Source organism: Enoplosus armatus, chromosome 15 (genome assembly GCF_043641665.1).
Source record: "Enoplosus armatus isolate fEnoArm2 chromosome 15, fEnoArm2.hap1, whole genome shotgun sequence".
Lineage (NCBI taxonomy): Eukaryota > Metazoa > Chordata > Actinopteri > Centrarchiformes > Enoplosidae > Enoplosus > Enoplosus armatus.
The window spans coordinates 12,083,676-12,108,281 of record NC_092194.1 but is presented as its reverse complement, the minus strand read 5'-3'; the positions used below and the strand labels follow the sequence as shown (position 1 = coordinate 12,108,281).

The window sequence follows — 24,606 nt, the reverse complement described above, 5'->3', positions numbered from 1 at the left end:
GGGTAAATAAAATCCCTGCAACCTGTCTTGGTATGTAGAGCAAAGAAGCAGAAACAAAAATAACACGATTCTGAGTTGACGCTGTTATATGTTGCTGCTAGACGCCCTTATTTATTTTTAGACTGTCGCTCCATGATGTCGTCTTTATTTTACAGTAATATGCAATAGGCTACATGTGAGCAGGCTCCCAAAGCGACGAAGATGGGATGCATCAGGGCTTGTCTGCAGAAAATAAGACGCAGGATGAAACTAAACCGGTTAAGAGAGCTGGGCCGACAGTATCCAGTCTTCTGCTTTCTGCTGCTGGTCCTGCTGCTGTCCACTGTGCTTTTAAACAGGTAAGTGCACAGTGGTTATTACTCCATCAACTCCATCATCTGTTTCAATTATATGCTAAATTTCAATATGCTTAATATGTCCTCTGTTTTGACAGATATATTCACATTATAATGGTGTTTTGGTCCTTCCTGGCTGGAGTCGTCACTTTCTACTGCTCGCTGGGGCCTGAGTCTCTGCTGCCCAACATCTTTGTCTCCATCAAACCAAAGACCAAGGTAGGTCAGAGAGCAACTCTATTACTGAATAGAGGTGTCTGATAATAACAACATTAAGATTTCACAGTATTTGTGACTCTGTGCCTTGAGCATAACTATGACAAATCATTTTTGTTGTCTTTTGATGCTTTTACATAATATATCTAAGGTTTATAGTGATTTCTGAAGACAGATCTGTACTGATATAAGCATGTTATAACTTCTCAATATTATACTGATATTCAGTGTTTCCCAGCTCTAGGACAGAAATCACAGATAAATTAAACATAAATTACTGGCTGTTTGCTGTCACTGGATATATGAATTGATATTTAAGTGACTGGACACAAAATTCCCTATGATTGAGGGGCTTTTGCAGCTGCAGTGAATGATGGGTAGGACCCCTGTAAAAGCTGTTAATCTACAGCATGTTAACTTTCATCTTGCAGTCTTACCAACAGGAGCTGTTTCCACTGGGCCACAGCTGTGCCGTTTGTGGAAAAATCAAATGCAAAAGGCACAGGTGAGATGCCTGGTTATGTTGGGGTGCAGTGGTAGTTGAGGAAGTGGCTGTGTTGTGACCTTATCATTTGTGTCAACAGTTGTTATGCTTATTACAGGTGCTGGTAAAAATCAAACAAAGTGATTAATTTGGAAGCAAGCAGTAATATATACTGGAAAACAGTCCTCTGGAATAATTGAAGAGAGACTCTTAATTTAATTCTGCCTTAATCTTATTGCATTTGTTTTGTCAACATGCATTCGATGTGCTCAATAATACACAGTTGTTTATCATCAAGTTATGGAAGAGGTTACACTGCCATCTAGTGGTCATCAAGGATTCTTACGCTTTTCTTTATGTATATTAGTGTGATTTCTTTTGTTTTTTCAATTTATTGATAGACCGACTTTATTACTGGAAAACTATCAACCATGGCTTGACCTGGAAGTTCCCTCTAAGGTGGATGCTTCTCTTTCAGAGGTAATACATACATGGGTTAAACATATTTTTAAAAGTTATTATTAAAGACCAAATTATGTCAGTTCTGTTTTGTTTTTTTAAGATTCTGGAGCTGGTTCTGGAAAATTTTGTGTATCCTTGGTATAGGTAAGCCATTTTTCTATATTTTCTACAAAGTGATGAGTTACGATATGTTATACATAGTGACAGATGTGATTGTGCAGTGTTTCTTTTCAGAGACATCACGGATGATGAGGCGTTTGTTGACGAGCTGAGAGTGACTTTACGCTTCTTTGCAGCTGTGTTGGTCCGCCGAACCCAGAAGGTGACAAATTAGACTATATGGAGGTAAAATCTTGGGATGCTGATTGACTGAACTATTTTTAATTAATTTTTTTCTTCCTCAGGTGGATGTGGCATCCCTCATCACACGAAAGCTTCTTAAAGTTTCCATGAAGCACATTGAAATAATTAGCAAAGCAAGACAGAAAGGTATTGTAGATACGCATCACCCGCTGAGTGTTTTCTTAGTCTTCACCATAAAAAGCAAAACAACAACCCTCTCTGATCTCTTTCTCTTCTCTGTAGTAAAGAACTCAGAGTATCTTCAGCAAGCTGCCCTGGAGGAATACGGTCCTGACCTCCACGTAGCCCTTCGCAGTCGCAGAGATGAGCTCCTCTACCTCAGGAAGCTGACTGAGATGCTCTTCCCCTACATCCTGCCTCCCAAGGCTACAGACTGCAGGTAACTCAGTGCATTGACAACAAAGGCCACGCCGTGCCTACATGCATTTGTCAAAGTGGCAAACGTTACAGCATCAATGCACTTTGTTGTCCCCCAAGGAGAGTCTGACAGTACTGACACTATACACAAGTAGATAAAGATCACTCTTTACGCTTTCATTCTCTAATTTCCTGCTGCCTTATCTCTTCGCTCCTCTCAGATCTCTTACTCTCCTGATAAGAGAAGTCTTGGCTGGTTCTGTCTTCCTTCCTTCAATGGACTACTTGGCTGATCCTGTGAGTGTAGACAAGTTAAGGGCCACTTTATGTATTGTTACTTGAAGCCCTCTGCTGATACAATTTATCAGTCGAGGACTAAGACTTGATTTGTATTTAGTAAGCATGTCAGTTATTTACCACGAGCATGCGAATGGAAGACAAAGATGTGTCTTTCAAAACATCAAAAGTACATATAGTGGTATACTTGTGAACTTACTGGCTGCATTTCTTTTTTATTTCAGGACACAGTGAATCATTTGATTTTGATATTCATCGACAACTCCCCTGTAAGTATATGTTGAACTGTGAACTGATGCGCACAGGCAGTTCCATTTAGATTCTGTGTTTTAACGTATTGCTGCAGAGTGGATATAATTTGTGGGTGAATAATGAACATTTTTGTCCCTCCAGCCCGAAGAAGCCACAGAGCCCACTTCAACTTTGGTTCCTTTCCTGCAAAAGTACTCTGATACTCGCAACAAAAAGCCCTCTGTAAGTGTTTTCTCTCATCCAGGGGAACATATCCTCCACTGCGAGCCACCAGATACTGTATGCAATAACATCTAGTACATGCTGTAATCACAATATGCAGACTGTTTTAGCGCGGCATGTTAGGCCTTGCCGAGCTTAGCGAAAAGTTGGAAGAACACATCTTTGAACTCCTTAAAGAGCACTGCCTTTGTTAACTGTGATTTATGTTGTCTTCTTTCCCTACTGCTCTCTCTCTCGCTCTGTCTCTCATCAGGTGCTGAAGCTGGAGTTGAAAGAAATCAGAGAACAGCAAGACCTTCTCTTCCGTTTCATGAACTTCCTGAAGCAAGAAGGGGCTGTTCATGTGCTCCAGTTCTGCCTTGCAGTCGGTATGCGTCTCCCAAACCTTTCAGGAGTTTTCAAAAGATACTTTGGCTGCGTTTACCTGCACGAAATTCAGCTTTTCAATTTTCAATTTCAAATTTTTAATGCTCTTTAGTATCTTCTTTCTCCTTTTTTGGTTTAATTACTAATTATTATTACTTTGTAGTAGCTGTAATGTCAACCATTGACTCTGTAGCAGAGAAATTTAATAGAAGCAGCCCTTCTATCACCTCTCAGCCTCACAGTCTGAAATCATCAGCAAAAATCACTAAAGACTGTCTATAATCTTGACACTCATGGATACCACCGTGATTCTTTCACATTCTTAAAAGGTCCTAACACAGTGACACTGAGAAGTCTGACTCTTTTAACTTCCCAGAGGAATTCAACGACAGGATACTGCGCCCGGAGCTGTCTGACTCAGAGAAGATGATGCTTCACGAGGAGGTGAAGAAGATCTATGAGACCTACTGTTTGGACGAGAGTGTCGACAAGATCCGCTTTGACCCCTTTATAGTGGAAGAAATACGCAACAGTATGTGACAGAATCACTGAAATTACAATTTCTCGAAGAAGGACCTATTATTACCTAGTGGACCCACCTTAACGAGTGTGTATGCTATTAACATGTCTGTCGTTTTTGTTTATCTTCCCAGTTGCAGAGGGCCCGTATTCGGAGGTGGTGAAACTGCAGACCATGAGGTGTTTGTTTGAAGCCTACGAGCATGTCCTGTCCCTCCTGGAGAATGTTTTCACCCCCCTGTTTTGTCACAGTGATGAGGTTAGTGTCTACACCAAGAAATAAATCACTCAACTCACTGTCACCCATCTTGACAACACATGCCTGAGGCTCAACACAATTAATGAATCACTTCTTTCATATCTGTATTTTATCTGTCTGTCATGCTCTGCTTTCTAAACACAGTCCTTTCAACAGAAGATTGTGTTAGCACAGACTGAATGTTAATATCCTCGACCATTTGGATTTTGTTTGTGTGAGGAGTAACGAAACAATATCTGCCAAATGCTGGAATTAGAGTTAATTTGGACTCCCTTGTGCTATCCTCTTCCGATCTCTCAGCCACCAACCACTATTGGCCATGTCATCATTACCAGACGCGCAAATGGCCAATGAGCCGACACTGGCGTTATGCCAAGCTGCCAAGCCGAATTTCACCCCTCAGAGGCTGTTTCATTGAATACAGCTGGGTGGACCAGTGCTCGGCCATTGTCCACAGCAGGCCACTGCTCGACATGAATAGTGTGTCTGGAAAATAATGATATTATTTGATATTTAGTTGCCACTCCTGTTCCTCCTCCAAAATAAACATTGCAGCCATGATTGTTATTAAGACATAAAGCGGTCACTCGATACATACAGTACTATGTTTATTGAGTGTCGCTTATATAGTGTCCCAGAATTTGCATATGTTTGATTGACGTGAAATTAACCTTTACTTGCTCTTTCCATGTCATTCTCAAGTACTTCCGCCAGCTTCTGAGAGGGGCCGAGTCCCCTGCCAGGAACTCCAAGATGAGCAGGTAGGTTTCACTTTACCAATTTTTGCTTTTGTGTGTAACAAAAATAAAAGATTGACTATATTTTTTACCAGTATTTTGATTCATCTGTTAGCATTTGACAGAAGGTACAAATGACTTTTGATCATTTAGTCACAGAAAGCAATCAAAACACAGAATGCCACACTGATCGTTTATTTATTTTAGGCAGAAAATTGATTGCTTAGTCTGCACCCACATGCAACCCAAGTTCCTTTAATCTCTTCTTTAATCTTTAACTGATCATTTATTGAACTTTTTTTTAATGTTCACAGCTCTCTGTATCCCAATAGCCACTGCAGTATAAAGGCAGAATATAGTTTGTGCCAGCTGCATCCAATCTAAATGTGAATTCACTGTACGTTTGTCTTAATACTGCCTAAAAGAAGATGTAAATCAGCAATAAACAGTAGTAGTATAATGCAACTTAAATAACAAGTGAAGTGACCTGAGGCCAGGGATCGACTGTCATGTTTCTATCACGGGGTGCGGTGTGTATGTGGCCACGGGGCCCTGCCACTAACTCCTTGTGCATATTGTTCCAGAAATAGCCTCAGTTTGGATGACATCCGGTGAGTATAAGGCATCAGTGTGCTGATGAAAACAGTGGCTGGCTGAGCAGTGCTGCTGCACGCGAGATACAAATGACACTTCATTCTTGCCTGACTGGTCTGCAGAGGAACATGTGCTGCCCTTTTAACACATTCACTGTGCTCTGGGCCCTCTGCAATCAGAGCTTCAGTTCAATGAGCACTAGTTGATAATGCGATAATTATATATAATTTTATTGCTAATCTAATTTCACCCCTAAATACGGGTTTTATTTGGTGCCTGTGCTGTAAATGCAAATGAGAGAAGACTGAGAAAAGTGACCTTAATCAGCTAATCATGTTAATCATAGCGTCATCATTAATCAAGCTAATCAAGAGTCATGCTGCTGAACACATGCAATATATAATCTTAGTTTTGGAAGGTTTAGGATTTATTTTACATTTTTCAAACTTGCTTCTAAAATTACAGAATTAATTAATCAGGGGAACTTCAGGAAGGATGTAGGCTGGTTTCATGTTTCAGTGATTTCATCTGGTTAAGAAAGCAATCTTGTTATGAAGGAAGTTTTCAAAGCAGCATGTATTATGCCTCTCAAAGGAGATAGAAGAGATAATGGCTCTTACTGGCACTCCATTCGTAAACACTGACCAGCTATGAGCGTCAACTCCCTCCATGTCTGCGATTCAGTAACCCCCCCTTCCACTCTGCCTGTCTGTCTGCCCGTTACTCCATCTATGTATTGCCACCACCGTGCTGTGTCTGTGACTATATGTCCACTCTGATTCTGTAACCACCATACTGCCTGCCCTGGTATGATCCACGGTCCTCTCCCTCCTCTTGCCCGTGGGGAACGTGACCCTGTTCTGCTTATAGTTCCTGGGACTGGAGCCCCGAGTCCCCGTCCTCACTGTTCACCGCCTCTGGCAGCTCTTCACCTGCATCTTTTAACTCCCTCCATGCCCAGTCCACGTTCACAACTTTCCCATACGGCTCGTTATCCCACCGCCACTCATCACCCAAGTAAGTCAGGGTCCATCCGTGTGTCACAGGTTGCTCAGTGTGGTGTCATGCTGTCCACTTTTCCCCTACGTGACCCCAGTCCCAGCCAGACGCCTGCATGGTGGGACTGATGCATGGGATCCTGTTTTTATTTGTCATGTGTCCGTCCTCCAACTTTGTTGTGCTGTTGAGACTAAAGACTCGCCTGTTGTTTTTGACAATGCAGTGACTTTTCAATGTTCAGTTTCTTGTGTATTGGGTATATCATCATATATCATATGGTGTTTTTTATGTCACAAATTCTAACAGGCACTCACACAGAGCACCTGTGATGTTGTGTGTCTGTCCTGGTTGACTGGTAACTGATCATACGCCTTTTTTTCATTAAAATTTGACATCTGTTCATGAAATCACTGCTCACTGCTGTGTGCTGTGTTTGCTTTTGGCCCTGCAGCCCTTAAACAACAACCCATGCATTTCATTGTGAGATGGCTGTGAAGTGACATTTTGGCTTTGGGTTTGGCTACCTTAGCTGTTTCTCCCCATCGTACAGTTATGATAACGATGCAGTACGCTGTTCCTTGCTTCCCCCTGCTCTCCTCTACGGTTCCTTCCCTGTCACTTCTCTCAAGCTGCATGCGCTTTGCAGGAGCCATGCGCATCTCCTCCATCACGCATTGTCTAATAACCTCCCTGTTTGGCCTGCAGGAACACGTCAAAGAGGGGCGAGTCCTTTGGGATCAGCCGCATTGGCAGTAAGATCAAAGGAGTGTTCAAGAGCACAACCATGGAGGGGGCCATGCTGCCATCCTATGGGCTGGTGGAGGGGGAAGATGATATGGTGAGGCTGATCTAAAAATAATTTAGATGAATTATGTTCCTATAGAGTCTATATTTCAATGCAAATAGCCCTGTGTGTGTTTCTCATTCTTATAGATGCCTCAGATTCATACTGCATGTAAACTTTAAAGCAATACTTCAAAATAAGAAAAAATCGTGATAAAAATGTTGATACTGATTTTTTTGTAACCAATTAAGCTACTGCAAATAGTAAAATTCAATCTAAAGCGCTCCTTTACACAATCACTGTACTTACCACTTGGGGGCGTTGGTGAGTAAAGAAAGGAAAGCCACGCTGTTCACCCAATCTGCCTCCCATGTGTTGACTCCAGGGTTTTCTGTTTTGATGATATCACAGGTTTTAGTCTTGGATCACTGCTGTCTGGCTTCCCCAAGACATTCACATGGTTCCAGAAAGTGATTGTGTTCTTCTGAAGAACCAGTTGAACTTAAATGTTCCCAGGACTTTCCTGAACTTTGCTACCTTTGTTGCTAGTTTGACAAAACATTTTCTGCACACTGTTTAGACATAATCAAATACATTAAGTAGATCCAGTTGTTCCATGCTGCATTGAAACATTATCAGTTATATTTTGTCCAATTTTCTATGGCTGCACAATTACATCAAATGGAAAATGAATTTTAAAAAAAGGTTCTGTTAGTTGGTTTTAACAATGCTTGTCTGCCCAGCATGAGTTTGTGCTTAGTTGACAGAAGGTTGTGTGGGCTTAGGGAGCAAGTATTTCCCTCTGAAAACATGTGAGACTCATGATAATGACTAAACTTCTGCTTTGATTGAGAGAAATGTGTGTTTTGTTATTACTCTTCTGATCTAATGACTTATTTTTTCTGCCTAACTGTTTTGGATTATTTTTAGAAAATCAGAAAATCAACCATATCTATAGATATAATGACCTGTCCTCCATAGCTGGTGCAGTAAAACAGGACCTGATAGCTGAATGTTTGGAAATATTTCTTTAATTGCACTTCCTGTAGGGGGATATGCTTTTGGATTTCCTTTTTTTGTGGCTGAGTCACAGCCAACCTTTTTATTTTTAAAGACTTATTTCCTGCATAGTAAATTTGACAGGTTGAGCTACAACGTGAAGAAACACACAGTTTAGACAAATGAACACACTTGAATTGTAATTCAGTACAAAATAAACAGAACTTGAACTCAAAGAACAAAATAAATCCAAGAACTAAAAGACAGCTCTCCAGCCAGTAGCGATCTTAAGATTTTACACAGTTTTTTGCACCAGCATTTTGACCATGACCTATTTCTTCTGAAGGCGCTTGCTCTACTTGACCTTAACCTCTCTCATTTCCTTCCATTCAAGGTGGAGGAAGCCATGATGGTGCTGGAGGATGACTCCCCCATGGAGGCAGCCTCCACCCCCAGCACCCCCCGAAACCTCTCAGCCTGGAACATCACCATCCCGTACATTGATTTCTATGACGACGATGTGAAGAGGGAGAGGATTCCTGTGTTCTGTATCGATGTAGAGCGCAACGACCGGAAGGCAGGTGAGGCTTAGCAGACCCGTCCTTCTGGCTCACTCACTGTCATCTGAGAGCGGTCATCCTGCTTTGCTGCGTGGCGTTTTAGAGTGAACTGTGGCGTCCTTTTCTGTAGGATATAGTTTTGCATTCAGAGTAAGAATTCAACCAGAATTGTGTGATATTAGTTCTTGTTCACAAAAATTATTAAAGCCCCTGAAAACTTTTAAAAATATTTCTTTGTAACATTTATATTTATGTGTAAATAAGCACCAATCAAAAGTAAAGTTTGAAAAACCCAGGACTGTATGGGTGTGGTTTGATCACACTGACTGCTGACTGACAGCAGTCTGGCAACATTAGGAAACAGAAAAACAACTTTCTGGTAACTTTATAGTGAGAAAATAGGTTTTCTTGTCCTTTAAAGCTTAGACTTAGCAAGATCTTTATGTAAAAGCAAATTTGTCATTTTTACGGAATAGTTCCACATTTTTAGAAGTGCGTTTATTTGCACGGTAGTAGAGCGGTAAATAGGAAACTTGAGCCAGCAGCAGGTTAGCTTAGCTCCTGTTTGCAGTCTTTGTGCTAAGCTAACCTGCTGCTGGCTCAAGCTTCATATTTACTGTACAGATATGAGAGTGATATCAATCTTCTAATCTAACTCTCAGCAAGAAAATAAATGAGAATGTTTCCCAAAATGTCTAACTGTTCCTTTAGTGGAAAAAGTAGGGCTAAGACAGACAAGAGGACTTTATTGCCAATAACCTATAAAAGACTTCATAGATTTGCCCCAAGTGGCATTCTGGTTCGTCACTTGTTTACAAAAAGTTAAATAAGAGTAAAATATATGTAACAGCTACAGAAGAAGCTGTGAAAAAAGCAGTGTTACATCTTTTCTCTTTCATGTTTCCCTTTTTTGGTGGTACACTAAGTTGGTTGATATCAGCATTGTATCTGCAGATTATTGACATCACATAACATGAATATGGAGACTGAAGTTTGCTAACATGCCAACATGCATAGTTCCCTCGAATGGCAGTGATGCTAACTGTGAGCCGAACTAACTTATTAATCTTACTGTATGTTTTCCCTGTTTGTGTTTGTCTTCAGTGGGACATGAAACTGAGCACTGGTCCGTCTACAGAAGATATCTGGAGTTCTATGTTCTTGAATCAAAGCTGACTGAGTTTCATGGTAATATTTCTGCATATTGTTGCTGTAGTTTGCATCAGAGGGCATGTTAACTGCTCTTTTTTCAATCATAGTCATAAGGAAGGAATTACCCACCAAAATGGTCTCACGGATTCCAGAGGCTTCACAAACCATTGCTTCCAAGTGAACCTTCATTTTGGGAGTCAAGCCAGTTTAATGGCCATGTTGCATCATTTAGGGACTTGTAAAACCACACAACTGTTATTTTCCTGCTGAAGTAAAAGAAAGCTTCTTGTTTTAATTATTTTTTTTCAGCGTTCCTCTCTGTGAAACCTTATACCCTCTGTAGGCTCCTTTCCAGATGCGCAGTTGCCTTCGAAGAGAATCATCGGTCCCAAGAATTACGAGTTCCTCACATCGAAGCGGGAGGAGTTCCAGGAGTACCTTCAGGTAGATGTCCTGATGAGAAAATATGACACTTAAGCCTTTTCGTCTGAATTTTATTTGACATGCATATTCAATACAGATTGATTTGAGATGGAGACGATGGAAAAATCTGGTTATATAATGGCCCTGTGCAGAGAGAGGAATATTATTTAAACACACAGCTGTGCGATGAAAGTGGGCTCATATAATTGTCAAGTCCCCCCCCCCCACACACATACTCACGCAAACACATCTCCTGCTCCTGACATCTTTCTATTCAATGCGTCTGGCTGAACAGGCAGCACTCGAGTGACCAGACATCAAGATTAAACTGCAACAGTTTCAGTTTTTGAGCATTTGTTCCAGAAATGTCCTGTTTCAGAAAATAGGCTTTTAGAAGTGATTGTTATGAGATTGTGAAGAACTAACAGTACTGTATGTCAGGACCATGGACATGTTCAATCACTGTTCCAAAGAAGTGATCTCCCTGTCAGGCAGCTGCAGCTTTTCAAAACACAGTTCAGAGTCCGGAGCTTGTTTGTCTTCTGAGATTTATTTCTTGAAACGTCGCTCATGAAGTTTTCAGTAGCTGACTCGCAAATCCCAGATGTATTGGAACTGGAGCGTCCTTGAATGCACCAACAAGGAAAGATTTTTAAATGGCCCCTGCTTGGAAGTGCTTCATCACAAGATGATAACTGACAAAACAACAAGACAAATAGCCTACAGCCATGCTGGCAGCTCTGTGAGGCTGTACTTAGGCACAGTGGTTCTTTGAGCTAAATGCTAACATCAGCATGCTAACATGCTTAAAGTTATAATGTTAACATGCTGATGTTTAGCAGGAAATGTTTACTATGTTTAGCATCTTAGTTAAGTGTGTTAGCCTGCTAACATTTGCTAATTAGCACAACATGTACGACAGAGGCTGATGGGAATGTCATTAGGTTAGCAGCAATTTGGTCATAAATCAGTATCATGGTGGCCCTAGACGAAAAGACAGCGGATTTCCAAGGTTATTACAATTTATCCTGAGGGGGACATGAATGTCTGTACAAAATGAAATGGCAATCCATCCAGTAGTTGTTGAGACTGAGACTACCATCTCTAGAGCCATGGCTCTAGGCATGGCAGGTTTTTTTTTTACACCATGCTGAAATTAATGGACTGAAAAGGCTTTGACTTTGAAGGTTGGAAATTAATTTAAAAGCCTATGATATTTTGTGGAAAATGGTCGCCAATAATATAAACTCTGATAGGCTATCAAACATCCAAAACCACAGTTATGGTCCTTGAAAAACTACAGTCTGTGTCAAAATGTGTAAAGCATCTGTGACTGAATGTGTCCACATGGCAGCCCGTTACTCTGCTTTGCTTCTTATGTCTAATACATTTAAAAGCTGCAACACTGATTCAAGGTCAAGGCCCTCTGAATAATATTCCACTGACATCTACATCAACATCTACGTCTAACGTCTATTTACATGTGTTTTCTTCTCAGAAACTTCTGCAGCACCCGGAGCTGAGCAACAGTCAGCTCCTTGCCGACTTCCTGTCCCCTCATAGTATGGAGTCTCAGTTCCTGGACAAGATGTTACCTGACGTGAACCTTGGTACAGTATGAGTGGGACAAAGAGCAGCGTGATGAATTATGTTTGAACAGCAGAACATGTCAAACGCACTGTGAAAATGTTTGGTCAGCCTGACCTTGGGTTGCAGTGAAAAGATATTTCTGCTTCAGACAGAAGCACAATGTGACAGATCCATACATCACTGAGATAAAGTGTTTATGTTTCACAGGGAAAATCATTAAGTCAGTTCCCAGCAAACTGATAAAAGAGGTAAGAAATGCATTCCTAGTTGTGTGTGTGTTTGTCTGTGTATCTGGGAACGCTCTCCATTTCACACGTCTCATCTTTCTACAGTACAAATGTTTCCCATCACATTTCCACACTCCATCTGACGTTTTATATGACAAATACACCTGTAAGAGAAATAATATTGACATAGTAATTTATACAGATCGTGACCTGTGCTCTGTGTCTGTCAGAAAGGGCAGCACCTGGAGCCTTTCATCCAGTCCTTCTTCAACTCCTGTGAATCTCCCAAACCCAAACCCAGCCGCCCTGAGCTCACCATCCTGAGCCCCACCTCGGAAAATGATAAAAAGGTTGGTGATTCAAATTTTATAACTTCCAAATTCTGTCGCACTCTCTCCAGGAATGTTATCCTTTGAGTACAGCTGGAGTCTTCCCTGAAGCTCAAATTTGGTTTAATAGCTGTTTACACTGAAGGGATGCCAGTTTTTCTTTTGAATTTTATGTATTTAGTTCATTCAGGGGGAGCAATGAGAGCAATACTCTGTTTTTCAGGAACGCCCTGATCATATTCACACCACAGCCTGATCTGCTGGCCAATGAGCTCACGGCTTTGCTCAAGGTGGTAATAATGCTTCTCACTTTCCACACCCAGATTTATCCTGCCGGTGTGAGGGATTGAACCAGTGACCTTAAAGCTTGCTTCTCTACCTTTAGGCCACCACTGCCCAGTTACCACTTTCTGGCCCGAAACCCACAATCCAATCGAGCTTTAGAGATAGTTTTCAGAGTCTGCCAAGACATCATTGTGGGATCTATGTGTTTGTTATGATGTCAGTTTTGGGTTGTTTTGAAATGACTTCCACTGGTCCAGCTGTCTTCAAAAAGGAAGTTTAACTGGACCTTAAAGAGACACAGTTCAAAGGCAACTTCACAACCAGTGGTTATTTTAGTTTTCTTGCCACTTGAACTTAATGCACATTTTATTCTGTCTATGTGGGAAAAAGTCATGTCAATGCATGCTGTTTTTTGCAAATACTGGGTCATCTATTTAAAATAGCAAAATTAACAATAACAAAATTGTTATCTGCTCTGATGTGCACTGACATTCTCACCCCCTTTATTGGCCAAAAAAGTGCATTTAACTCGACAACTTTTCAGAGGTTTCACAAGCCATGACCTATTTAAACACAATTCAGCCCATTTCTGGCTCATTAAATATAAATGTCCACTTAACTAAGGCACTGGAGCAAATGTGTCATTACCTCAAAATGCAGGGATTAATACACACAGTTTAAAATGAGAAAAAAATACTTTTGTTGCAATATTTACATTGTTCATATTTTGTCTTTGAAAAAGAACATAGAACATAGAAATTGCGTATTTACCTCAGCAGAGTTCTGTCAGTCCCTCAGAGTTGTAGTGTAGCAGTCTTATGGTTTTAAATGGGCTTCAGTCTTAAAAATGGATCCCTCTCTCTCTTAGCTCTTCAATGACCTCTTCAAAAACAACGCCAACCGATCGGAGATGACAGAGAAGAGACACAATCAGAATTACTTCATGGAAATGATCACTGTTGAAGGGGTGTATGACTACTTAATGTATGTGGGTAAGTGAGTTCTCCTGGAGTTTATTTATCACATTCATTTGATTATTTGATATCAATGAGGTTGTGTATTGAGATTTTTTAAGTGAGGGTTGGTTTTTCTTGTATGAGGGGTGGCTGTAGCTCAGGCGTGTTGTGACCCCCAGATCTTCCTGTCTGCATGTTGAAGTCTCCTTGAGCAAGACACCAAACCCCAAATTGCTCCCCCATGGTTGTATATGTGGGGGGAAATTAATTAAATGCAAGGTCATCCTACATTGCCAGTAAATAGATTTTATTAGTGAAAATTTTGAAGAAAGCATCTTAAAATTGAGTTGTTTTTACCAAGAATACAAATAAGCTTGCCTTTAGTTAAACCAAAATAGTAGCAGTTCTACATGAAATGATCAAATTCCATATTTCACGTAAAAATCATTTATATATGACGGCTGATTGACACCATTACAGCAAAAACAAAAGTAGATGTCACATAGTAGCTAGCAGCAAGTAAAAGCGATGCCATTAACTTTTATGGGACATCTGCATTGATCTGTTATGATCATTTGTTTGTACATTGTAAATATTGAAAAAAATGTTATTTTATTTGAACAGTATTCAGACCTGTTAAGTCTAGTAATAATAACTTTATTTATATACACTTTTCAAAAACAAAGTTACAACGTGCTTTACAGCAAGGAATAAAAGTAAATAAAATACAGCACATAACAGGTATTAAGAAAATATACAGTAACAAGGCTTTGCTGCAGAATTGTACTTGAAGTAGGGGTTGGTGTTCCCTCATGAATCACCACCATGACAAGTAGACCTCTCCTTCTTCTTCATGGCTGTCAGGCCGAGTCATCTTCCGCATCCCCGACTGGCTGCACCATCTCCTAATGGCGGGCAGGATCCTGTTGAAGAACACACTGGAAGCCTACACAGATTATTACCTTCAGCACAAACTGAACCAGGTGGTCCAGGAGCACCGGCTGGTCTCACTCATCACCCTGCTTAGAGGTATACTGCAGTGATATTCACATGAATGTGATAGCAAAGAGAGTGGTATTGATCTTCGTACATAATCTGTACATAATCTTTTGCCCTTCTAGACACTGTTTTCTGTGAGAGCAGTCTGCCCCGCTCGCCTCAAGACAAGCAAGGGAGGGCGAAGAAGACATTTGAGGAGATGATGACCTATATTCCAGGTATTCATTCAGGTCTTCCATGTAGAGTTGGGGTGAGACCGCCTTACTGCTGACATTTTTACATACAAGACAAATGTACAGATGTGGTCAATTTTATGAAATTCATTAGTAATTTATCTTTAGACTTTCTGGCCAAGTGTATTGGAGAAGAGGCCAAGTATGAAGGAGTACGTCTCCTCTTCGATGGACTGCAACAGCCAGTTCTCAACAAACAGGTACACAAGGACAGTGACACTCATTTATCCCAGCATGTTTGTACTTCACTGCTGGAAAGAACGCATCTTGTCAAGACAAAAGACATTGACCTGTGATATGTGACAGGTCATGTGTGAGAGAATTTCTGCATGTTTACACTCGTACCTGGGTGGAGGTACACTCTGTAACACGGGATGTGGCTAACCGCAATCCAAAAATCTGAGTGTTTTGTGTAATTTGATTGCGATGTCTACTGAAATTCAGTATTTGGATATTGTTTTAAAATGTGTTTTCTGTTTGTATTCAAAGGTCAGTGACCTTAATGCTTTTTCACTTCCTCAGCTGACATATGTGCTGTTAGACATCGCCATTCAAGAACTTTTCCCTGAGCTAAACAAGGTAAACAGATGCTAGCCTTGGTTTCTAAAGAAATATAGAGTCTGAACATCCATCCATACGTCTATCTATTTTCTTAATGTAATAATAATAAAAAAGTATTCCAATAAGTAAGTATGCTTAATAATACATATGCCAAAGCATTTATGACTCCATTTAAGTGATTGGAACACTACACTGATTGATTTAATCACTGCAGTTCTTCATTTATATTATAGGCTTTAAATGTGCCTGTAGTTATCCTATAGAGGATTTTATGTTGTAATGTCTTCATTTAACATTTCAGTGTTTTGGAAGTGGAAATAAAATCACCTGTTGTTCTTATGCAGTTATATTTAGCTAAGCTGTCAGAGCCAAGACTGGCTGTGGTGATACCATCTTGAAGAGTGTGAGAAAAGTTCAGATTTCTGCATGTTTTAGCCAGAGTACCTATAGGGAGTTTTGTTTTTTCTTCTTTTTATATTTATATCTTCAAATTAAATGTGAATAATTGCAGCATTACGGCCACAATGTTTTTGTTTCCTCAGCAGGTACAGAAGGAGACCTCCGTGATGGCTCCTTGGATGTAAAATGAACAATTCAATGGACATGAGCTGACGTTCGTGTGAGGCATTAAACTAAGCCTAAACAACTGCAGAGACTTTTGTTGGTCTGGTTTCCTGAAACTAACATGTAGATCACATGCAGTGACATGTACAGCATCTGATCTGGATACTCCACAACAAGAAAAGGAAACAGGAGGCTTCTTTTGCTGTATGTGTGGTTTACTTTGTAAAAAAAATGATATAAATAACTGCCATAACAGTCGTCCTTGTTCAATTATTCTCAGCTATAAAAGCGTGCATCTGTTTGACAGCTGCAGTTGATTGTAGCTGTAGTAAAACTTTCAATGAAATTACTTTGTTCTACTATTTCACACTGATACTTTTGAGCACACTATTGCCACAGATGGGAATACCTCACCTGCTATGAATCTATCACCTCACTTTATAGCCTGTAACACCTCATAAAAAGTGGTCACTGTGGAGTTATTACAGAATCAAAATAGGAAAACTCCAAAAGTCAAAATGTTTTTTTTAATTGTTACTGAATTTCATATTTGAAAGGAAGAAAAAAATTCATATACAACACATGCAGTCTCTTATCTATTTAAACTCCAGAACCCTGAGGTGTCGGACTGGCTAATTGATTGTTACATTTTTGAGTGACAGGGGAGAGGACGGGGCAAGGGACAGGCAGCATCAGCTGAGGCTTCTGTAACTTGGAAGCTAAGTCTGATGGGCTGGCTGGTGTCAGTGATGCAGGTGTTCGAACAGAGAGCAACAGTTGAGGCTTCTGCTACCTCCACTTCCTGCTAGCAGCTGTTTGGTGTGTGGCCACATGTTGCCTAGCAACGCAAGCAGTGGGAATTTTATGATAAAGGTAAAACTATTTTTGATTTAAGAAAAGCGTTCATTAAACATGAGTAAATGAACAACTGAATTGCTATGACACTTTGTTGCTACTGGCCATGACATAAGTTTAACATCTAGGAGTTACTGCAAAATGCAGTTCAAAAATATTTGCGAATGGTTCTGAAACGATTACTAACTTATTAGTTAGTGAACATACCAAACATTCTCAAATTCTCAAACCAAGTTTCTCTCAAATTGGGAAGTTTGTTGCTTTCATCTTTTTTTTTTATGTCTTTGTAAATGTAATACAATGGGATATGTGACAGTTCGACAATGTCACGTCAGGCTTGGTGACTCGAAAGATATATGTAATTATATTTAAATAATAATAATAATAATATATAACAGCTTATAAAACACAATTTCTACCTTTACCTCCACAATTGAGAGATATTTCTGAAGGACCTTTTTATAAATTATACATTGAAACAATGAATAACCCATAATAATTTAGGCTAATAATTAAAAAAACATGGTATTTGTCAACTAAGATTAAATGAATAATCAAAGTAATAATTAACTATGTCACAATGTCAAAATTCATGACTCATTTTGATGAATTGTTGTCATGATGCCATTTACCTTTCAATGCATAAAAAGAAGAGAATGTCTGAGAAAGCTCCTTCCATTTACATTTTCAATCCATTCAAACAAGCTTACAGAAGTACTTTATAAAGATGAGTAAACAAGGGCAACAAGCAGATGAAATGACAAAAAACAGAAGGACTGCAGTGTTCAATACATTTTGAATAAAAGTATTTGATTCTATCAACTCAAGTTTGTTCTCTGTGTAGAGGAATATGCCAACTAATGCATCCTGGGAGAAAATGGTACTAAAAACTATAGTTTATTTTCAAATCATATGTAAAATATATTGAGTCTGTGACTTGATATACTTGATGAACGTACTCAAATAGCTAGGGTAATATAAGTCTTTGTAAAATGACTTTTGATGAGCAGTCACAGTGCTCTGTTGTTTATCTGAATGAGTGGTGTCATATTAAATGGACCTCAGTTTAAGGTGGAAGACAGTCTACACTAAACTGCAATAGATCAATATATTCAGGCACATTCAGGTGCATAAATACTTTGATTTTGAAAGCTTTGGCTTGTTTCCATCCATTTCTAGTCAATGAGGGAAGGCAGAGATATAGCGGCAGTGAAGCGTTGCCTTGGATTCAAAATACTATAACACAATAATTTCTTCAGTTCCTTTAGATTCACAAGAAAAAACACATTCATACTACAAATGACTTACATGCACAGTCAACAATATTCATATCCAATACATACTGTTTTCATATTTACATTGTTCATCTTGTAGGCTTGTCTGTAAGATCGTATTACACATAGCTCCTTTTGGGATAAGACAAGTTCCTGCCTGGATATTGAATTTACCCTGAGGCTGAACCTGCAATCCTGTTATCTTCTAGTTATCCTTCAAGGCAGCGAGATGGAAAGGCAGTTAACCAAGTCCCAGAGGAGTTTCCAAGCAGCCAAACTTGCCCTTCAGTTTATCACAGTTTCCCAGAGAGTAAAAAGCCAATCAGAGGGCCAGGGACAGACATAAACCCAGCAGCAACAAACCAAGGCTGTGGGCTGCGAAGACAGCTGAGTTCCTGAAGGTGATCCGGCCTTCCACTGCAGGGTACACACGCTTCATGTCCGAGATGTATTTGGAAAAAACAGCAATGTCCATATCACCTGCAAGAGGCAAGAAAATGACAGCTTGCTGAATAAAATTGTATCTCCTTCCTGTTGATGCTTAAAACCACCTGTTCTCAATTGTACAGTGCTGTAAGCTGTGTGAGCATTAGAGACAGCTGCAGAGCCATATTAAAACTATTCATCTGCTTTAAATAAATCATTCCTACCAGAGTGAGTTTAAATTAGTTCCCCAAGAGTCCAAAATGTACAATAACAGTATATAGTATTCATCTTAAAATGAGTGGACAGGGACTCTTTCCTGAGACATGTGATCACTGATGGATAAACTGCACCCTGCAGTGTGTTGCTTATAGGACAGCTGCAGCCATAATGTCCTTGCATTCATTTCAAGTGAGTAAATACAGTGAAAGACATGTAAATGTATAGATGAATGAGGGGAAACCAATACAAAAAGTATTAAGGATTATTATCATGTTTCATCATCATCATTATCATGTTATTGCACAGAAAGAGAAAACACAACCAAGTGTGTACAGCCATGCTAACGACTCTGTGAGGCTGCATTTAGGCACAGTGGTGCTTTGAGCTAATGCTAACATCAGCATGCTAACACGCTACAATGACAATGCTAACATGCTGATGATGTTTGTACCAAATTTCATGGCAATCCATCCAAGTTTTGTTCATCACGTTTCAAGCTTGGCGCTCTTCCCAAGGCAACATCCTCCCTTTCATATATTTTTTTGTTTTGCGCTGAACGGCTTCCCCTCTTTCTTCTGGGTGCTCTTCCTGTTTTTAAAATGGACTTTTCCATTATTTTGGATAGACTTTTGAATGTGACACCAGGTGCCAAGTTTGAGAAATCTGAGCTAGAGAACCAGTTTATTGTAGTAAAACAACTTATATGCATCCATATGTTCTCAAGATGTTTCACAGGAAACTGAAAGTGGGAAGAATTAATTCTAGATTCACATCTGGAACTCATGGCTCCCATAGATTGTCCCCCACTCATGATTTAAGTGATCTATAAAACACACTTCAAGTTCCAAATATTCTTCCAGAGAGTCCATTCAGGGACATTTAAAGATTACCAGTGAGCACCACACTGAATGACTGACTAAATAAGTGTAATCAATGAAAAGCCCCTTCAAATGATTTGACATTAAAAAAACATTAAAGGGCTTACTCAAGGTCCCGTCCAACTGGAAAGAAAAGCACTGGAGGAAGGAGTTTTAAAACATCAGAGACCTGGAGCGAGCTTTTTTAGCAATCTGCCAACTCTAAGGAATTATCTTAATCAGAAACATTGGTCGGTAATCGTCTCTTTGCTTGGCTGTTAGATATTTTTCACTTGAGTATCAAGCAGTGACACTTACAACCACTAACTTGCATTTAATTTCAAGTAAATGCTCATCATATCTCACACACCATTACTGAACCTCGTCTGCTGCCCACCTGTGTTGTGCTTCAGTAACCCCTCCTTGATCATGGTAAAACCATCACCTCCGGCCACCATGTATGAAGACATGACCACAGTGTACGTCTTCTCCAGGTCTAGCGGCTCATACTTGGGCACACGGCACTCAGTGCAGAGCATGGACACAGACACTACGCGCTGGTTCACTGGTTTGGAGAGGTCATAGTCGATGTGAATGCCTAGAAATGTCACAGAGAAAATTAGGAAATGTTTTTTTGCTTAAAAAAGTGTTACATAAGCTACTGGTGGCTAGCTGGCAGCTAAGAAGACACAGCAACGTTTCAGATACCGGGATCGGGAATTGCATTTCACGTCTTTTAGTAGAAGCTAACTGCCTCCTGCCCATGCGCTGCGTTTCTGCCCAACAGCTTTTTAACAATTTACGTCTTGTTTTGTTTATCTGTACAAAACCAACGTGTAAAAACATCAATTTGTGATTTTACAGGATAGTGAGCTACAGAGATACTGGAAGGCAAATTTGGTTAGCTTTGGACAGAGCCAGGCTAGCTGTTTCCCCCTGTTTCTAGTCTTTATGCTAAGCTAACTGGTTGCTGGTGGTAGCTTCATTTTCAACGGAAAAACAAACAACAAAACAAACATCAAACTCTCGAAAGCGTATTTCTCAAAATTGCCTATATTCAGTTAGTTAGCCATCAGTTGAGGACCGCACTTTTCTGGACTGTGGTCAGTCACCAGGGTTCATCTCACGTTAGCTGTTGATGTTCGGTATATCTTAACTGGCAGTTAAACTATATGTTTAATGTCTTGTTTTCCATTTGTTGCTTGTTTGTTGTTAAACACAGACGAAGTGACACGTACGTGGGTGTGGAGGTGCTGGAGTTGTTTCAAGGCACCTGTTTCACCCCTGTTTCCAGTCTTTATGCTAAGCTATGCTAACTGGCTGCTGGCAGTAGCTTCATATTTACCAGATGGACATGAGAGTGGTATAGATCTTCTCATCCAAGAAGCGTAAAAGTGAATAGGCACATTTACCAAAATATCAAATTATTCCTTAAATACAAAACCTGACCAGAGAAGGTAATAGTCAATATTATCCCTGGATGAAGCAGGAGCCCAGGGGCCAGAAGACAGACCTGAGACTTGAAGAAATTCTCCGGACATGCTTCCATATCTGTGAATGGAGTGCTCAAAGGCCCTTTTCACTGTTGATCCCTTTATCTGGACCAAGTCAAAGGTTCCTCCAAATGGTAAGACGGTGAGGATCTCCTCCATAGTTATGGAGCCTAAAAAGTAAACGCCATTACACTATAAAAAGAAACTACAACCACAGTCAGTGCAAAGTGACTCAGTAATTCTGTAGAAAGAAAAGAGAAGTACCATTTTTGTAGCGCTCGTCTATAGCTGTCCGGATGGCCCCACTATTCAGCATACATATGCCCACGTGGTTCCACTGCAGCTCACTTGAATACTTTATATTGTGATAAATCTGTCAACGCAGAAAGGGAAAAAAATGAATGTTATTCAGCAGTCAAACTCTACGTCTTGGAAACAGTTTCTCTCCTGTGGTTGTGGAGACCTTTTGTCACTGTGCACAGCCTAAAGTGGATTGTGGACTGCTAAGTGGTATTTACGTCGGCCTCCTCCAAACCCCTGCAGCCCTCTCAATTCCACAAATTCCCACTTGTTGCATAACACTGAACATGCACAGACAGAATCTGATGTTACAGTCAGAGTGAAGTCAACAAAAAGAAAATGTTTATCTTTTGTTTCAGTTGTTGATAAAACTGGCCAACAAAGTGAGGGAGTAGCTAAGGCTCTCTAAATATACTGTAAATTAATAACTGAAGGAATGAGTTATTACCATAGCATCACAGATCAGGTTTCCAAGGTTACACTCCCGAAATCGACACTCTTCAAACGTCCCATTGAGGTAGACCAAGGTCTGTCCGACATACTGTGAGGAGTACTGAGCCAAGTTTTTCTTCCACTTCTCAACGTCAGCAAGGATATCTGGGTCTGAGACAGTTGCAGCAAGAGTTGCATAAAAAAGGTTTTATGAAAACACAAGACACGTTTATTTTATTTTGAACGAACCCTTGACAACGGAAAATGGATTATGTTGCATTTTTAACAATCAGAGCATGCATTAAACTGTTTCGGAACATAATCAGATGTAATCTGGATGCATTTGGATTTTTTATGAATAATCCACAAGGCAGATGTTTTGTTTTAACACAGTTTGTTTAAACAGCTGTGTACACATCACAGTTATTACCATAATTATTCCAAGATGTGCACTAATTATTTATTTACCTGAGCATTGCACACAGACAGTTAATGTCACATAAAGTCATTTTAACATGATAAAATCTAATTTGGTTTCAATTAATTGTTTCAACCTTTCAACCAGTGAAACAACAACTGAAAAGTCAAACATGGGCCATGTGTAATTACTGACATTCAGGCTGTCATTGCAGTCTACCTTGAGGTATGCTGCTGTCCATGAGGATGGGGTTTCCAGCAGCTTTAATCACGTTCCCAGCCTCATCAAAGGAAACTTTCAAGTATCCAAGATACTTCCCAAAGGCAAAGGCCTGGACCACCGGCACGTTTCTCCCATCATCAGACCTCACCATAAAAGGGTACGGACCTGCTGGCACTTCAGTGGATGGGGGTTTTCCTGCAGAGAAAGACATTTTGAGGTTAGTAGTGCACTGTTTCTCACGTCCTGTTATGGTGAAGGTGAAACCATGGCTTTGCTCTTTCAGTTTTTAACCGAACCTTTTTGCATCTGTGAAACACAGTTGAGGTATCTGAGCATAGTGGAAATGGTAAAAAAAGAGACTGATTTCTGAAGCTGAACTGAATAAGTCCGTCTTTTCTAAACCTCAGCCACTAGAATAGAGCTGAAGGGATTAAAATAGGATAAAAACACCTATATAGAGGAATGTGTTGGTGTGTCCTCCAATAACGACGTCGACCCCTCTCACACGCTTGGCGATGTCTTGATCCACATCAAACCCTGAGTGGCCCAGGGCGATGATCTTATTATAGCCTAAGGCTTCCAGCTTATCGACCTGAAGCTGAAGTGCCTCCACCTCGTCCTCAAACTTTAGGTGTTGGCCTAACACACAGGGGAAAAAGGGAACTAGGGTTATTTCACATGGTCACAAACTTTCAGTGGTGAGATTACGATCAAATGACATAAGGGTGTAAATAAAATATAAAAGTACTATAAACCACAATGGAAAAAGCTCTAGAGAGTTTCATTAAGTGAATTGGTCTGTACTGGACTAACAAAGCTTCAACTCACTGTGTACATGAACTGCTGCATACAGCAATGTGCCAATAAGGACATTAAAAGCATTAAAATCAAACAACACATGATGCTTTTACCTGGCATGGACAAGAAAGGGGTCTCCGCAGTGGTGTAGCCGACCACAGCCACTTTCTCTGAGCCCACATTTATGACAGTGTAGGGCTGGTAGTAGCCACTGAGTTTTGTGGCCAGAGTCTGGTCAGGTTTTATGTTGGCACTCACCACAGAGCAATTTACATTCTGGAGGAAGGGCTGGATGAGACCCTCCACTCCATTGTCAAACTCATGGTTTCCAAAAGCCTAAAATACAAAAGGACATGGATTTTATTAACCGATGGACTCCAATAAGTTCATCAAATCAAAAGAATAACTCTACAATTCTACTATTACAGCAATTTATCTTAAAAACACATCACAATTAAAAGAGTATTTACCATCGCATCATAACCAAGTTTGTTCATGAAGTAAGCTGCTTCGGCGCCTTTATAGTAGTTGAACCAGACGGTCCCCTGGAACTGGTCTCCAGCATCTAGAAACAACACATTCTTCTCCTTTTTCCGGATCTCCGATACTTTGGTGAACCTCCTGGCGACCCCAGCGAAGCAAGGACCCCTGGCTGGACACTTCCCCGAGTCCTCGCTGGTCTCCTCGATCCGCGCGTGGTTGTCGTTGGTGTGAAGCAGTGTCACCTCGAAAGTCGACCCACTGCCCGAACAGTTCAAAAGCAGAGAGAGGCAGAGCCAGGTGAGGAGCGCGCACCGAGAGGTCCAGACGCTCATCGTGGCGCTGTGCGTAAAAACCCACCAGTGCCAAAGAATGTATAGCACATGAGAAAGGCGTGGGCTTCTCCGCCGAAGTAGGATGTGTTAAAGCACAGAGGAAGAAACGGAGGTCACAGTATGTTAGATTATTCCCTCGAAAAGTTAGAGCACCTTTTATAACGGGTCTATAAACTGTAACTAATGAGTTTATAAATGGTCAATAGCCTACACAATTTCCCCAAATTTACTGAAGCTTTAAAGGTCAGATTCAAGCAGTTAATAGGAACAACTTTTGGGTTGCCAGATACCTTCTAGAAAAGGGCAAAATGCATGTTTTTCATAAAACAATTTCACATAACGTTACTATTTTCACAGTAAATCTCACGGGTAA

At 40.3% G+C, this 24,606-nt stretch overlaps 2 protein-coding genes across 2 annotated transcripts; one reads left to right on the top strand and one right to left on the bottom strand.

Annotated features, from left to right (window-relative positions):
- Positions 1 to 242: 242 nt before the first annotated feature.
- Positions 243 to 16,382, top strand: LOC139297685 (sorting nexin-14-like). Its single transcript, XM_070920455.1, has 29 exons — positions 243 to 338; positions 434 to 554; positions 983 to 1,056; positions 1,437 to 1,515; positions 1,598 to 1,641; positions 1,732 to 1,819; positions 1,902 to 1,986; positions 2,083 to 2,239; positions 2,439 to 2,514; positions 2,739 to 2,783; positions 2,908 to 2,988; positions 3,242 to 3,356; positions 3,731 to 3,886; positions 4,008 to 4,132; positions 4,835 to 4,893; positions 5,454 to 5,480; positions 7,168 to 7,300; positions 8,640 to 8,826; positions 9,910 to 9,993; positions 10,301 to 10,401; positions 11,879 to 11,990; positions 12,178 to 12,218; positions 12,428 to 12,547; positions 13,680 to 13,803; positions 14,632 to 14,796; positions 14,889 to 14,984; positions 15,108 to 15,199; positions 15,522 to 15,578; positions 16,106 to 16,382. The coding sequence occupies exons 1-29, from the start codon at positions 244 to 246 to the stop codon at positions 16,142 to 16,144; spliced, it is 2,778 nt and encodes a 925-aa protein (XP_070776556.1). The 5' UTR covers position 243; the 3' UTR covers positions 16,145 to 16,382.
- Positions 16,383 to 18,271: 1,889 nt separating this feature from the next.
- LOC139297975 (snake venom 5'-nucleotidase-like) lies at positions 18,272 to 24,233 on the bottom strand. Its single transcript, XM_070920788.1, has 9 exons — positions 23,889 to 24,233; positions 23,532 to 23,754; positions 23,071 to 23,259; positions 22,618 to 22,815; positions 21,997 to 22,151; positions 21,513 to 21,621; positions 21,269 to 21,418; positions 20,153 to 20,353; positions 18,272 to 18,733 (listed from the first exon to the last, which is right to left on the bottom strand). Exons 1-9 carry the CDS (start codon positions 24,231 to 24,233, stop codon positions 18,576 to 18,578), a joined length of 1,728 nt encoding a protein of 575 aa, XP_070776889.1. The 3' UTR covers positions 18,272 to 18,575.
- Between the last annotated feature and the right edge of the window lie 373 nt (positions 24,234 to 24,606).

Bases quoted from the DNA above. Each gene is read 5' to 3' on its own strand.
- LOC139297685 (XM_070920455.1), top strand. From the start codon at position 244: ATGAAACTAAACCGGTTAAGAGAGCTGGGCCGACAGTATCCAGTCTTC. The intron at 1,516-1,597 runs GTAATACATACA...TGTTTTTTTAAG, and splicing joins TGGATGCTTCTCTTTCAGAG to ATTCTGGAGCTGGTTCTGGA. The intron at 10,402-11,878 runs GTAGATGTCCTG...TTTTCTTCTCAG, and splicing joins AGTTCCAGGAGTACCTTCAG to AAACTTCTGCAGCACCCGGA.
- LOC139297975 (XM_070920788.1), bottom strand. From the start codon at position 24,233: ATGAGCGTCTGGACCTCTCGGTGCGCGCTCCTCACCTGGCTCTGCCTC. The intron at 22,816-23,070 runs GTGTTTTTATCC...CTTTCTCTGCAG, and splicing joins CAACACATTCCTCTATATAG to GAAAACCCCCATCCACTGAA. The intron at 22,152-22,617 runs GTAGACTGCAAT...CAACTGTCTCAG, and splicing joins GGACAGCAGCATACCTCAAG to ACCCAGATATCCTTGCTGAC.